Genomic DNA, 16,469 nt, shown 5'->3' with positions numbered 1-16,469 from the left:
TTGGGGGAAATTATTTGGGTCATCTTAAATTAAGGCTAGGTTAGTGCCAGCTTTCTTTTTTGTTGTTTTGATTTGTTTTTTAGATTATTTATTATGTATACAGTGTTCTGCCTGAGTGTGCCTACACACCAGAAGAGGGCCTCAGATCTTATTACAGATGGTTGTGAGCCACCAACCATGTGCTTACTGGGAATTGAATTCAGGACGTCTGGAAGAGCAGCCAGTGCTCCTAACCTCTGAGCCATCTCTCCAGCCCTTAACTCTAGTTTTCAATTACAGATATTTTCAGGTTGCCCGGTGTTATCGAGATGAAGGTTCGAGACCAGATAGACAGCCAGAGTTTACTCAGGTACTCAGTTATATACACTTGCTCTTACAAATTCATGTTTGCTACAACTAAGGATTTTCAATACTAGGACAATAATTTTATGAGTTTTTAAAAATTAACATAAAAGGTAATGGGTCTCATGTTTTATTTTCATACACACTTCATTTTTGTTGATCATCTTGCCTTCATTCTTCTCTAGTCCGCTCTGTCCCCACTGTTCTGCTTCCCCTGCCATCCGCCTCCTTCCTTTACATCACATGCATCACCTGCTTTCTATTGCTCTCCCTTAAGATCCCTTCTTTCCGCTCTTATAGTTCCATGACCTATACCTGCACACAAATATGCACGTATTGTAACAATTAAAATCTAGAATCTACCGTATGAGAGAAAGCATGGGGTATTTGTACCTGGGATACTTCATCAAACATAATTTTTAATTTCATTTTCCTGCAAATGTCATGAGTTTATTTCTCTTTATGGCTCAATAAAACTTCATTGTGTATGTATATAAAACACATTTTCCTCATCCATTCATCCATTAATGGGTATCGTGGCTGGTTTTGGTTCTTAGCTATTATGAATGGTACAGCAATAAACATAGATGTGCAAGTATCTCTGTGCTAAGTCTTAGAGCTTTTGAGTATATAACCAAGAGTGGGGAAAACAGATCATATAGTAGTTGGTTTTAGTTTTTTGAAAACTTAAATACTAATTTCCATAATGGTTGCCCCAGTTTACACTCTGACCAGCAGTGAATAAGGGCTCCTTATTTCCCCAATTTCTGCCCAGCATCTATTGTCATTTGTGATTTTTAATAGATTTTTTTAATACTTTTTTTTTCCAGGCATAGCACAGTTAAGACAAGTTCTAGGTCTCTGTGTTGCCTTGGCTGGCCTTGAACTCCCTAAGTAGAATAAGTTTGGCCTCGTACTCATAAAGATCTGCCTGCCTCTTTCTCCTGAATACTGACATGAAAAGGTGCCCCACCATGCCCAGCAAGATTTTATTTTATGTGTGTGAATATTTTGCCTCCGTGTGCATGCCTGGTGCTCATGGGAAACCCTAGAACTGGAGTTACAGATGGCTGTCTGCCCTGCTGTTGCTAGAAACTGATCAGATACACTGCAAGAGCAGAAAGTGCTCTTACCCACTGGACAAACCGTCCCTCCATCTCAATTGATTTCTTGGCATTCTGCAAGGGCAGAGACAAAATCTCAAAGTAGTTTTAATCTGTTTCATTCATCCTTTTCATAAGGAGTGTGGTCATCAACTAAGGCATGCTAGATCTTCCTAGTGTTTTAATGTTTATGATATGATAAAGTCTTTAAAACAAGTATTATCCATCAAATAGTAGTACTCCAGGGACCGGTGAGGTGGCTCAGCACACCTTTAATGCCAGCACTTGGGAGGCAGAGGCAGGCGGAGCTCTGTGAGTTCGAGGCCAGCCTGGTCTACAGGAGCTAGTTCCAGGACAGGCTCCAAAGCTACAGAGAAACCCTGTCTCGAAAAACCAAAAAAATAAAATTAAAAAAAAAAATGCAAGCCTAACAGCTTGAGTTTGTGCCCCAGACCCAAATAAAGGTAGAAGGAGAGAACTGACTCCAGAGTTGTCTTTTAACCTCCATATGTGTGTTGCGGCACACCTGTGCCTACCTCTACATTCTACATTCACAAACATATGTGTGCTGTGGCACACCTGTGCCTACCTCTACATTCTACATTCACAAACATATGTGTGCTGCGGCACACCTGTGCCTACATCTACATTCTACATTCACAAACATATGTGTGCTGTGGCACACCTGTGCCTACCTCTACATTCTACATTCACAAACATATGTGTGCTGTGGCACACCTGTGCCTACATCTACATTCTACATTCACAAACATATGTGTGCTGCGGCACACCTGTGCCTACATCTACATTCTACATTCACAAACATATGTGTGCTGCGGCACACCTGTGCCTACCTCTACATTCACAAACATATGTGTGCTGCGGCACACCTGTGCCTACATCTACATTCACAAACATATGTGTGCTGTGGCACACCTGTGCCTACATCTACATTCTACATTCACAAACATATGTGTGTTGCGGCACACCTGTGCCTACCTCTACATTCTACATTCACAAACATATGTGTGCTGTGGCACACCTGTGCCTACCTCTACATTCTACATTCACAAACATATGTGTGCTGCGGCACACCTGTGCCTACATCTACATTCTACATTCACAAACATATGTGTGCTGTGGCACACCTGTGCCTACCTCTACATTCTACATTCACAAACATATGTGTGCTGTGGCACACCTGTGCCTACATCTACATTCTACATTCACAAACATATGTGTGCTGCGGCACACCTGTGCCTACATCTACATTCTACATTCACAAACATATGTGTGCTGCGGCACACCTGTGCCTACCTCTACATTCACAAACATATGTGTGCTGCGGCACACCTGTGCCTACCTCTACATTCACAAACATATGTGTGCTGTGGCACACCTGTGCCTACATCTACATTCTACATTCACAAACATATGTGTGCTGCGGCACACCTGTGCCTACCTCTACATTCACAAACATGTGTGCTGCGGCACACCTGTGCCTACCTCTACATTCTACATTCACAAACATATGTGTGCTGCGGCACACCTGTGCCTACCTCTACATTCACAAACATATGTGTGCTGTGGCACACCTGTGCCTACCTCTACATTCTACATTCACAAACAGAATAAGAAAAATATTAAGACAGGCATGATGGTGCACACCTTTAATCCCAGCACTCTGGAGGCAGAGGCAGATGGATATCTGAGTTCGAAGCCAACATGATCTTCAAAGCCAGGGCTACATATAGAAACCTTGTCTCAACAAACAACAACAAAAATAAAGTTTAAAAGGAGAATCAATATTCCACCAAAAACAGGACAGAGTTGGGGCTGAGAGATGGCTCAGCGGTTAGGAGCACTGGCTGCTCTCCCAGGACCTGGGTTGAATTCCCAGCACCTGCATGGCTCAAAACTGTCTATAACTCCAGTTCCAAGGAAACAGACACCCTCCTCTGGCCTTCATGAGCACCAAGTATGTATGTGCACATATAGGCAAAACAAACATATAATTTTAAAGGGGGGGCAATGCTACCTTTAAAGCAAATAATTCTATATACTGATATTTATCTAATCAAAACCCTTATTTGGTTTTGTTAAGATCGCATTAATCAGTGTGATTAAATGCACAAATCACAAATTTAGAATAAAAAAACCAGGATCAGATGCAGCCTGATTACTTACTGATTGCAGTATGCAAGAAATTTACTTAGTTTCTCTGAGACTCATCCATGAGCTAGCCATGGGAACTAAACAAGTTGGTGTATGTTATGCAATAGCAGTCATAAAAATGAAGTATAATGATATTTATACCCTTAACTATGTATTTTTTTCTGGGCAGTTATTTATATGGTAACTTAAAGCCAAGAAATATATATTGTGACTATTCATATTAGTTTCTATGTTGTTTTGGTTTCAGATTGACATAGAGATGTCTTTTGTAGACCAAACTGGCATTCAGCGTTTAATTGAGGGTTTGCTGCAGTATTCCTGGCCTGATGATAAAGATCCTGTGGAGATTCCTTTTCCTTCCATGACTTTCGCTGAGGCACTAGCCACCTACGGAACTGATAAGCCAGATATTCGCTTTGGGATGAAGGTACTTTCTTCATGTTTCCAGGACCACCCCCAAGTAGTTCAGCCATCTTTTCAAACATTTTGAATAAATTTATAAGTGTTACATTTTTGGATAATATTCTTAATGTTCCTTATGTTGTTACCTCTGTTGTTAACAAACTATAACAAAAAGAATAATAGCATCTTAGTGCTGTGCTACTTATTCTTTCAAGTTCCCTTTCCAAAAGCAAGACGTGTGTGTGTGTGTGTGTGTGTGTATAAGATATATACATCTTACCTGTGGAATAGAGAAATGGTTGGTTCAGTGGTTAAATGCTTGACACACAAATGTAAGGACCTGAGTTCAGATCCATAGAACCCATGTAAATGCTAGATAGTCATGGGGCCAGCCTGTAATTCCAGCACCTAAGAGTGGAGGCAGAGCAAGCGGACTAGCAAGATTAGCTGTATCAGGAGCTCTGGGTTTGATTGAGAGACCCTGTCTCAAAAGATACAATTGAGGATGATTCCTGACAACCTCCAGCCTCTTACATGTACATAAATACATGTGCCTCTATATATGCAACAGTGCAACTGTATGTACATATACACATACACACACACCCAAATACATATGAAAATATAAAGAAGCAAAAAAAAAAACATTTGTAAAATATTTTGAGGTGAAAATGGCTTTATCCATTTTTATCTGTTTTATAGATTGTGGATATCAGTGACGTGTTCAGAAACACAGAGATCAGATTTCTTCAAGATGCACTGGCTAAGCCCCAAGGAACTGTCAAAGCTATCTGTGTTCGTGAAGGAGCAGTAAGTGAAGCATAATGCTATGTTTTCTCTAGAATGTATATTTTGAAAGAGAATATTGGTACGTAAACACTTGATAGCCTGAGCTATATAGAGACCCTATCACAAAGAAAAAAATTCAAATAATTTAGAAAACATATATATTTAACGGAACCAGAAATCATCAGAATCTGGATCCTCTTGGTCTGACGGTTGTAGAACTCACCTTTGTTTGTCCTGCACACTGCATGACAATCTGCTTGTGACAGTCACAGCAGTCTCCACAAGACCTATGATAGGGAAACAGTGCGATCCCGTGAAAGTTGCAGCAAGCCTTAAAACATGTCATTTTGAAGAAGAGATTAAAATTTTTATTAATTCCCACTCGTATTGGAAAGACATGAACAAATGTGCTTATATCTTCTTTTTTTTGGGAGGGGGGCTGGGGGGGTTTCGAGACAGGTTTCTCTGTGGTTTTGGAGCCTGTCCTGGAACTAGCTCTTGTAGACCAGGCTGGTCTCGAACTCACAGAGATCCGCTTGCCTCTGCCTCCCGAGTGCTGGGATTAAAGGCATGCGCCACCACCGCCCGGCTGCTTATATCTTCTTATTTGACATTGTGAACCTGTTCATAAAGCTGAGTGTCATATTGAAGAATTTGCTTTGATTTTCTTTCATCAGAAGTACGTGAGAAAGCAAGACATTGCGTTCATTAGAGACTTTGCAACTCACCATTTCAGTCAGGTAAGGGGCAGCATTTTGTGGGAATCTGTTCTACTAACAATTGCAGCACTCTAGTTTTGGTTTGGTTTTGCTTTGTGTGTGGGTGTTTTGCCTGCATATATGTATGTGCACCAAGTGCATGCCTGCTACCTGTGGTCCCACAAAGGGCTCTGAATCCCCTAGAATGGAGTGACAGATGATTGTGAGCCACCATGTGGGTTCTGGAAACTGAACCAGGATCCTCTGCAAGAGCAACTGGTGCCCTTCACTGCTGAGCTCCTAGGTTTGAGAGTCATTATTTCAGATCATGTTTTTACTATGCATCTATTTTTACTGAAAGACTTCAATTTAGACAATTGAATCTCTTAATAATTTGTATCTTATGTACATGGGTGTTTTGTTTGCATGTGTGTTTGTGTGAGGGTGTCGAATCCCCCAGAACAGGAATTACAAATAGTTGTGAACTGCCAGGTGGGTGCTAGGAATTGAACCCAGGTCCTCTAGAAGAGCAGCCATTGCTCTTAACTGCTGAGCCATCTCTCCAGCCAACAATTGAATTTACTATCATACTGAAAGTTAAGCCATATTCTTTTAACATACACAAAAGTATTTTAATCCAGTTTTAAAATTTAAATAAATGGGGCTGGAGAGATGGCTCAGCAGTAAAGATCACTGATTGCTCTTCCAGAGGTCCTCAGTTCAATCCCTAGCAACCACATGGCAGCTCACAACTGTCTATAACTCCTGTTCCACAGGATCCAGCACCCTCACACAGATATGCAGGCAGCAGGCAAAACACCAATGTACATAAAATACAAATAAATCGATTATTTTTTAGAAATTGAATAAATGAATAGTTCCTTGGTGGTCAAGGTTGACAGTGGCATGTCTGGGTGGGTCTTCTCCTGTGTCCATTTTTTAAATTATGAGTACACCTTTGACCAACATATTTTTACGTTCTGGGCTAAGAGGATAATCTTACTAAAATGAAGAGCAGGAGCAGAAAATTTTTACATTACTGGACATGTAAATTGTCTTGGACATTTTGGAACCAGAGTCCTGGCAGCTGGGCATGATAGCATACTCTTTAGTCTCAGCACTTATGTGTAGATAGGAGTTCAAGGGCAGCTTGGTTTACTTCAGATTCTGTCTCACAAAACAAAACCCAGAAAATAAAGTGAAGAGTCAAGCCCTTAGTGTCAGAAGTTTTCTGTGATATGTTTTAGATGCAGTATCCTAGATATAATGAGATTTTATGCTCACCACAGTATCATATATAACAAGAACAGAGTGAACATACAGGGATGCTTAAATAAGTTATGGTATAAAGAAATTAATATTAAAGTTCCTTTTAGTTTTTGTTATTTTGCTTTTTTAAGGCAGGATTTTATGTAGCCAAGGCTTCCTTGAACTCTTGATCATCAAGTTTTCATCTTGAGTATTGGGTTGTAAGTGTGCACCATAACACCCACCTCTCAAATTTCTTTTTAAGTGGACTGCTTATTTCACTTGCCTTGTAACTCAAGCTCAAAGAGGGATAAAGATATTTTAATAAGAAGGAAACACGAGAACAGGATGCTGAGGCAGGAAGGTCATAAGTCCAAGGCATATCTAAGTTACCTTGTGAGTTAAGGCCGCCTGCGTAACATAATGAAACCCCGTCTCAAACTTTAAATTTAAAGAAATACTGAGACTGCCTGGAGTGGTACTTGTGGGGAGTGCTTGCTTAGCAATACAAGGCCCTAGATTTGGTCATCAGTTCAAGGAGAAAAAAAGGAGGAAAGGGATTTCCAAAATGGATCAAGGCAAAGTTTTAGAAAATAAAAGACTGAAAAACTATTCATAAACATTAAGGAGCCATCCTTTCTTTCTCTTTTTCTCTATAGAGATATTCTTTTAGACTGGGCATAGTGGCACACATCTGTACCCCGTATTCAGGAAGTTAAAGCACAACCACTGTGAGTTCCAGACCAGCCTGAACTAGGTAGCAAGACCCTATTGCAAACAAAGACAAGCGAAATGTTTATGATCCCAACACATGAGAGACCAAAGCATTCTCTACCTGGTGGGACTGTTACTACATTTGTTAAAAATTTATTTACTTCTTACTGTATGTATGTACTTCTTAGTGTGTGTGTGTGTGTTTGTGTACATGATGGGGAGTGGGGATATATGCTGAGGTCACACACTTGAGTTATCTCACTGGCCCCCAACTCAGTCATTCTTATTCCATTCACTTGTAATCCGCCAAAAGGGAAAGGGAAAAAAAAAATCACAGACACTTCTAGGGCCTCTCTTAAGTAGGCAAGTGCTCTACTATTAACATCAATTATATCCTCTGCTGTCCTTTTATTTTTCCTTTTTTTAAGGCAGAGTCTCACTAAGTTGCCTAGGCTAGCCTTGACTCACTCTTGTAGCTCAGGCAGGCCTCCTGTTGGAGTCTCTTGAGTAGCTGGGCTTCTATGCCTACACCTCAGGCCTAACTTTTAAATTGTTTATTTTGTATCACTTTGAAGGGGTCCATGATGGAAAAGACACAGTATCATGTAAGTTGTCATCTGCTCAGAACAAGAAATCTTTCTTCTGTGAGAAAACAAATTCATCTCACTTTTGAAAATTAACAATAGCTGGGCAGTGGTGGCGCACGCCTTTAATCCCAGCACTCGGGAGGCAGAAGCAGGAGGATCTCTGTGAGTTTGAAGCCAGCCTGGTCTACAAGAGCTAGTTCCAGAATAGGTTCCAAAGCTACAGAGAAACCCTGTCTCAGAAAAACAAATATATATACCTTTTTCTTTACCAAGGAAGTCCTGCCTGTATTTCTGAATGCCAAGAGGAACTGGAGTTCACCATTTGCTAAATTCATAATGGAGGAGGAAAGATTGGAATTAAGCAGATTGATGGAGATCCAAGAGGAAGACATGGTGCTCCTGACTGCGGGGAAACATGAGAAAGCAGTGAGTAAAATTGTCTCAGCACATGGCTGTATGCAAAAGGCTGCCTCTTCCTCATGTTTGTTTACGTATTTAAGATGGACTGTTAGTTTCATAAAGCAGGGTTGCTCTGTGTAACTTGTTATGTAAATGTATTTCACTACTTTATAATACACTCTATAAAAACTAGAGCCATTCTGTGCATGGTGGTATGGAGAGCAGGAGACCATCCTTCACTACATAGTGAGATCCTGTCTCAATAAAGCAAAACTAAAACAAGCAAGCCAAAACTGGGGTCTTGGGGCAGTGAGGTGGTTGTGTGGGTAAAGGCACTTGCTGCCAAGTCTAATGGCCTGAGTTCAGTCACAAGGTAAGAGAGAACAGACTTCTGAAAGTTGTCTCCTCTCTCTCTCTCTGTCTCTGTCCTCCTGTCTCCATCTCCAGCTCTCCCATTCTCAGACACACACAATGAAAACTTTAAAACTGGAGTTTTTATCACTTATCAACTTTATTGGCATTATACAGTCAGATCTGGCTCTTATCAAGAAGTCAATACAACTATGAAAAAATATTTTGAAGGTTTGTAAAAGAAAGGAATTGGTAATTACAAACTTTTTTACACAATGTATTTATTCCTAAAACTATGGAGGGACAATTCAGTCCACTGGAGGGTGGGGCTGCTGGCTGTTAACTGCTGTGGTCAAGGCAGGACTGGTTTTCAGTCACAGGTGGTGAGTGCAGCCATGTACCAACAAAATCACCTTCTGTCATGAAATAGATGGGAGAGTGGATGTAGTTAGAAAGGCCCTTGTGAAATATACAACACATTACAGAAAAACCCACATGAATATTAAAACTTGTAGAACTGGGCATGCTAGCTCACTCCTTGGCAGGAAGAAAAGCCACCTAGGCCACATATCTGAGACCACATAGAGCTACAGAGGTGAGTGGTTTTCTTATCATAACATACCTAGAAAGTGGAGAAATCAAATCTAAATCATTAACTATTTCCCAAATTCACATTTTGTGTGTGATAAATGTGTGGTATGTGTGTATATGTGAGTGTATACACACGAGTGCCTGTGTGAAGTAATCCTGAGTATTCTTCCTCAATCTCTACCTTAACATTCTGAGACAGTGTTTCTTACTGAACCTGGAGTTCTGATCAGCTAGACTAGCTGCTCAGTAAGTTCTAGGAATATACTTGTCTCTGTAATTGGAGGCTGCTCGTTCATTTGCTGGCTGCCCAGACCTGAATAATCACACAGAAATTATATTAATTACAACATTGTTTGGCCAATAGCTTAGGCATATCCCTTGCTATCTCTTACATCTTAATTTATCCCCATTCTGCCCATCAATGTATCATCATGAGGGTGTGGCCTACCAATCAGGTTCTGACATCTGTCTCCTTCGGCAGCTACATGTTGTCTCTTTGACTCCACCTATTCTCTATATATGTATCTCTTTCAGCATGGCTATATTCTTCCCTGCCATAGGCAAAAGCAGCTTTATTCATTAACCAATAAGAGCAACACATATACAGAAGGACCTCCCACATCATGTCTCTGCCCCACAAGTGCTGTTGTCACAGATAACTGCCTTTTACATGGGTATTGGGGATCCAGCTGGTGCTCATGTTTTCTTGACAGGCATTTTTCCGAGTTGCCTCCCAACCCTCAGAATTTAGCCTTATATCAACTTCTAACTCATGCCACCTCTAATTATAGCCAACAGTTTCTGACTATTAAGTGCATATCAGACATTCACCAAATCCTCACCATATCCCTTCAGGAACGAAAATTGTAATAGTAATAATTAGAATGAATGAAATTGACCCCCATACTCTACCGGGTTCTGTACCTTATGTCTCACTTAACTTTACAAATCTTACCCATGCACCTGTGGTCCCAGCTTCTCAGGGTTGAACCAGTTTTGAGTTCAAGGCCAACCTGGAAAATAAAGCAATTTCCTACCTCACCTCAACACTTCAGTGTTGGAGTAGATATTTTATCCCCATTTACTTATAATGAGATGCAAAGAAATTAGTAAGTAGACAAACAGGCTCAGAGCTTGGTCTGTGAGGCTCTAGAGCCTGTGTTCCCGGTCACCCGTATGAGCTGCTCACACAGTCAGCTCAGGCTATTGGTTGTGTGTGCTTATCATCTTTGTCCCCTGAGAAAATGTGTCTCATCTAGTAATTGGCCAGTCTTTTACTAGAGTCTGGCCTTCAAAATTTAGGTTGTCTATCCAATGCCCATCCTGACAAAAAGCTAACTTAATGTTTGTGTCTTTTGTTTACAGTGCTCTTTGTTGGGAAAGTTACGACTGCAGTGTGCAGACCTTTTGGAAATGAGAGGAGTGGTACTCCGTGACCCAGCACTGTTTTCTTTCCTTTGGGTGGTGGACTTCCCACTCTTCGTTACTAAGGAAGAGAGTCCCACAGAGCTGGAGTCAGCCCACCACCCGTTCACTGCTCCTAACCCTAGTGACATTCATCTCCTCTATACTGAGCCTGAAAAGGTATTGGTCTTTTATTTTATTCTTCCAGATAAAAAGGAAATATCTAAATAGACACAAAGGACTTCAATATTCACTCAGGAGAGCCAAGAGAAAACTGAGCCTACTGTTAATAAATTGTTTTTAAGTACAATGTCGTGGTCCTGTAAAATTGAAAGTCGGGAATTTTCGCTAACATGGAAATCCTGTGAATCTTGTAGGTTCGTGGCCAACACTATGACTTGGTTTTAAATGGCAGTGAGATAGGAGGTGGTTCTATCCGAATTCATGATGCACAGCTACAGAGGTACATCCTGGCAACATTATTAAAGGTAACAAATGCCTTCTAACCTTGCCTTTCTTTTGACCACATATTTGTTGTATGAAACATTTGTTTAAAAAGGAGAGTTTACTAAATACAAAATGTCAGCTTTTGTATGTAGGGACTGAGACAAGCAAATGATAATATTATTTGCTTATTAATGCTTACTGTTAGGGTTTCTATTGCTGTGAAGAGACATCACAACCATGGCAACTCTTATAAAGGAAAATATTTAATTGGAGCTGGCTTACAGTTTCAGAGGTTTAATCATTATCACCATAGCAGGAAGCATGGTTGCATGTAGCAGACATGGTGCTGGAGAAGGACCTGAGAGTTCTATATCTGGATTAGCAAGCAGCAGGAAAAGATATCTCACACCAGGTGTGGTTTGAACATCTGAGACCTCAAAGCCCACCCCCAGTGACATACTTCCTCCACAAGGCCACACCTACTCCAGCAAGACCACAACTCCCAATAGTGCCAACCCCTATGAGCCTATGGGGTCATTTTCTTTCAAATCACATGCTTACTATGTGCCAGGGGCTACATGATATACTGCCAAATGTGGTGGCTCATGCACTTAATTCCAACACTTAGAGGTTGAAATACGAGGATTGCCTTGAGTTCCAGGCCATCCTGGGCTATATAGCAAAACCCTGACTTAAAAACAAAATAAGGGGACCTTAGGAGAGGGTTGAAGGGGGGAGAGGCAGGAAGGGGAGCAGAGAAAAATGTAGAACCCAACAAAAATCAATTTAAAAATATGAAAAAAAAAAAAACAACAAAACAAAACAGTACCATATATTCACTGATGTGTTATTTAACCTTCACAATAATTTCTGTAAGTGATGCCCTCATTATGCTCATTTTAAAGATGAGAAACTGAGGCAGGTGCTAGGCCAAGTCACAAAGCACAGAGGTGGCACGAGCCTGAAATCTGCTTTCAAGAGGCTGAGGTAGAGTTGCTGAGTCAGCTTGGGCTATTAAAGCCCTGTCTTCTCAGGTAGTTTAGGAACTGAAGGACGACTCTCGAGAACAAGCTCCTGAAGTGTCATTCCCAGTGAATGATAACATTGAGAGGAAAAGCCAGGTGGGCCTCTGTGGACTTAGTAGTCTTTTGGGTTAAGGCTTGTCGCTCAGGCCAGGCTGGCACTCATTGTCTCCCTGCCTTCTCCAGAGTGCTGGACTTGTTCTAATCTGTTGAACTTTAACCCTCTTAAAGTTTTGTTGTTGTGTTTATATTAACATCTCCCAGTGCGTTAAGTCATGTCATGTTTAAAATGAACTTCATTTCCCTTACTGTTTATTTCAGTCTGTGACAACAGACTTGCATTCAGTATATTTAAATGAAACGTGTTTTGCATTTCAGGAAGATGTGAAATTGCTTTCTCATCTGCTCCAGGCTTTAGACTATGGGGCACCCCCTCATGGAGGAATTGCCTTAGGTAAACAATTTGTCATTTTGTACACTAAATTCCATTCCATGGCACCATCTCAAATTCAGACTCCCAGTTTAAGGGGAAGGAATTAGGAGGAGCTGAGTCCAAGAGTTCATGTGAGTCTCATTTTGTTCAGTAATTTATGAGGTGAGATTGAATCCAAAGCCTTGTGCAGATATGAACACACTTCATTTTTATTTTACTGTTAGGTGTGGTGGTGCGCGCACACGTGCAGAGAAGAGGGAAGGAGGGAGGGAGGGAGGAAGGGAAGAGAAAAACACAGTTGGGAGAGTTGAGAGGCAGAGGCAGGCAGATTTCTGTGAATTCAAAGCCATCTTGGTCACCATAGCAAGTTCCAGGTCAACAAAGTCTACAGTGTGACAATCCCCCCACACACACACACACCCTTAAAAACAACACAACAACAAAAAAGTACCTACTACTGTCGAAGAGGACTTGAATTTGTTTTTTGGTTTTGGGTTTTTTCCTTTTAATTGGAGAAAAAAATTGGGGGCTAGTGTCAACTTTTTGTTGACCTGTCCAGATCTGTCTGTGAGACCTGGGATTTGAGGTCCTTAAAGAATGGGTAAACAACAGTCTAATGCTGTAGACAATATTACTTTGGTTTCAGTGTACTTTTATACACTAATGAAATAAAGCAGTGACCCAAGGAAGGTTGTTTGGGTTCAGAAAAACATTTAAATAAGCACCAGTAAGCACATACTAGTAACAGAGCATTCCTTTCCCAGAACTTTCTCAGGACAGAGAAAGCACAGTTGCCTGACACGTAGATTATATGGAAAAGCATGAAAGCGAGGCAGGCGGCCATATCCAGATTGAGAGTACACTGAGGATAGTACTCAGCATGTCCTTTCACCAGCTTAGGGTCTATAGCTATATTCTGATATCCAGCGAGAATAAACATGCCTTAAAATTTAATGCCAATATTTGTCACAGGAGGCACAAAATTACAACTTAGAACAATCCAGGGAACAAACTGCACCTGAGGTGAAAGGCCCTCTGCCTTTTTTTTCCTGGTCTCTCACACAGTTCCCCAAGGCATTGTTCATCATATTTTATTCTTTTGACTGCAATGAAGACCCAGGTTCAATACCCAGTACCCACATGGCAGCTCGCAACGGTCTATAACTCCAACTCCAGGAGAAATGACACCTCACACAAATATACATGAACGGTCTGTAACTCCAACTCCAGGGGAAATGACACCTCACACAAATATACATGAAGGCAGAACAATGATGCACGTAAAATATAAACATATCATTTAAAAATAATTTTAAAAAAAGAAATAATTCATACAATAAATATATTTTGAGTCAGGTGGTGGTAGTGCACACTTTTAATCCCAGCACTCCGAGGCAGAGGCAGGCGGATCTCGGTGAGTTCAAGGCCAGCCTGGTCTACAAGAGCTAGTTCCAGGATAGGCTCTAAAGCTGCAGAGAAACCCTGTCTCGAAAAAACAAAAAAAAACAAAACAAACAAAAAAATATTCTGATCACAACTTTCTGTCCCCCAGCTCCTCCCAGATCTCCACCTACCTTTCTTTCTTTCTTTGGTTTCTCTCTGTAGCCCTGAAAATCATCATGTAGAGCAGGTTAGTTTCAGGACTCAGAGATCCACCTGCCTCTGCTCCTGAGTGACGGGCTGCAGCACTATCACCTGGTCTCTTCCTTCCTCCCTCTTTTTAGAAACATAACAGGCCAGGCGGTGTCTCAAAACACCCCCCCCCACACACACACAAAGAGAACAGGCAAACAAAACAAAAAGAAACATCAGTAAACATACACAGAAACCAAACAAACATAAAAACACAAAATCAGAAACCATAATATACAAACAAAAGACCAGAAAGATAAAGAATATCTGAACAGAGCAATAAGACAAAAAGTCTATAAAAATTCTATAAAATTATCACTAGGTTCCTTTTGTGTTTACCATCTACTGCTGGGCATGGGGCTTGCCAGTGAATAGACCCACTGGGATTCAATTCGAGATGACTAAGTTTCCTTTACAAGTTGATTGGAGATGGTTTCTTGATTAAGGATGGGAAGCTCAAGTTGATTAGAGCTAGTTTCTTAGTTAGGGGTGAGGGGAGCTCATGTCCACTTCCCTCTCACCACTGGGACCCCCGTCGGGCTTGAGTCTGTGCATACTGCCAGTCTGCTTTTTTATGTGCACCAGATACAGCCTGAATTTTAATTCCAACACCCACATCAGACAGCTCACAATTCCATAGAATTCCAGTGTTGGGGAACGGGAATTGGACCCCTCTGGCCTCAGTGGGCACCTGCATTCATGTGCACAGATAACACAATAAAAATAGTAAAAATATGAGAGCTCCAGGCCAGCCTAGAGTACGTGAAATCCTGGTGGCGCATACACACACACACACACACACACACACACACACACACACACACACACACACACACACACACACACACACACACACACACACACGCACACATCAGATGTGTGAGTTCCAGGCCAGCCTGCTCTACAGAGTGAGTGTGAGTTCCAGGAAGGTCAGGATTGTTAGACAAAGAAACCTTGTCTCACCCCTACACACAAAGAATGAAATCCTTTCTCAAAAACAAAACAAAAAAATGAAATACACGTTCTCTACAGGCCTGAGGTTTTCACAACTCAGCGGTACTTGTCTAGAATGCATGAAGCCAGGTTAAGAAAAAAAAAAGCTCTCTACATCTTTTAAAGAAAGAACACTGGGCCAGGCATTGGTGGCACACGCCTTAAATCCCAGCACTGTGAAGGCAGGAGCAGGCAGATTTCTGTGAGTTCAGGGTCGGCCTGGACAACCAGCAGGTCCAAGACAGCCAGGGCTATATAGTAAAACCTCATCTCCAAAAAGGACAGTAGAAAATACCAGGTTCCTTCCAAAAGTTAAGTTCTGTGCATTTCTCGTCTGTTAACTTTGTATTTTATATCGCAGGGCTAGACAGACTGCTGTGTCTTGTCACTGGAGCCCCAAGCATCAGAGATGTCATAGCCTTCCCCAAATCCTATCGAGGACATGACCTCATGAGCAGTGCTCCAGATTCTGTGCCTCCTGAAGAACTGAAGCCCTACCACATCCAAGTCACATGGCCAGCAGACTCAGAAGAGGAGAATGCAGCAGCCACACCTTCCAAAAACTTGAGCTCTTAAGTTTTGTCTTCTTAGTTCCGGAATGGAGTGGAAGCAGTCATTACTGCTTCATAACAAACAGAAGCTACCCAATTGTGATTTGGTAACATGTACCATTAGGACTTTCTGTGGTTGTGACTTTTGTGGAAGCTTTAATTGAAGCATTGTAAAAACAAAACAGAAAACATATTGGAATTTTTGTTGTTTTTGAGACAGTTTGTGTAGCTTTGAAATCTGTCCAGGAACTTGCTCTGTAGTCTAGGCTGTCCTCAAACTCATGCCTGCCTCACAAGTTCTGTATGCCACCACCACCCCGGCAAGTCTTCGTGTTTTACAAAACCCAGATAGGTTATTTAGGTCAGTCATACAGAGTATTTGCCTCTGTAGACTACCAAATGATGTGAGAGGGTTTAAATTCATCTAGCCTCACTAGAACCATATAAATTGAGCTTTGTGGTGACCTTTTATACATCAGTATAATATACTGCGAAGTAAGAACAATAGAATTGGGGGAAAAATCTCAAAATTCTATACAGTATTACACCTTCAGCAAGTTAAATTCTTAGCCTTTGTCACTTTTATGT

At 41.2% G+C, this 16,469-nt stretch overlaps 1 protein-coding gene across 4 annotated transcripts in view; it reads left to right on the top strand.

Annotated features, from left to right (window-relative positions):
• Dars2 (aspartyl-tRNA synthetase 2, mitochondrial) overlaps positions 1-16,080 on the top strand; it is a 30,233-nt gene extending 14,153 nt beyond the window's left edge. For 2 of the 4 annotated variants that reach the window (XM_075988386.1, XM_075988388.1), the window contains 9 exons: positions 280-349; positions 3,868-4,047; positions 4,725-4,832; positions 5,489-5,551; positions 8,332-8,484; positions 10,765-10,983; positions 11,181-11,291; positions 12,651-12,726; positions 15,692-16,080. In XM_075988386.1, the coding sequence (XP_075844501.1) occupies positions 280-349; positions 3,868-4,047; positions 4,725-4,832; positions 5,489-5,551; positions 8,332-8,484; positions 10,765-10,983; positions 11,181-11,291; positions 12,651-12,726; positions 15,692-15,906 (1,195 nt within the window). In that variant the 3' untranslated portion in view covers positions 15,907-16,080. The remainder of the gene's footprint in view (positions 1-279; positions 350-3,867; positions 4,048-4,724; positions 4,833-5,488; positions 5,552-8,331; positions 8,485-10,764; positions 10,984-11,180; positions 11,292-12,650; positions 12,727-15,691) is intronic. The other 2 variants (XM_075988387.1, XM_075988390.1) reach the window with 2 other exon arrangements.
• Positions 16,081-16,469: the final 389 nt, after the last annotated feature.

Source organism: Microtus pennsylvanicus, chromosome 10 (assembly GCF_037038515.1).
Source record: "Microtus pennsylvanicus isolate mMicPen1 chromosome 10, mMicPen1.hap1, whole genome shotgun sequence".
Taxonomy (NCBI): domain Eukaryota; kingdom Metazoa; phylum Chordata; class Mammalia; order Rodentia; family Cricetidae; genus Microtus; species Microtus pennsylvanicus.
The sequence above is the reverse complement of the archived record's forward strand: the minus strand, read 5'-3'. Positions and strand labels throughout refer to the sequence as shown.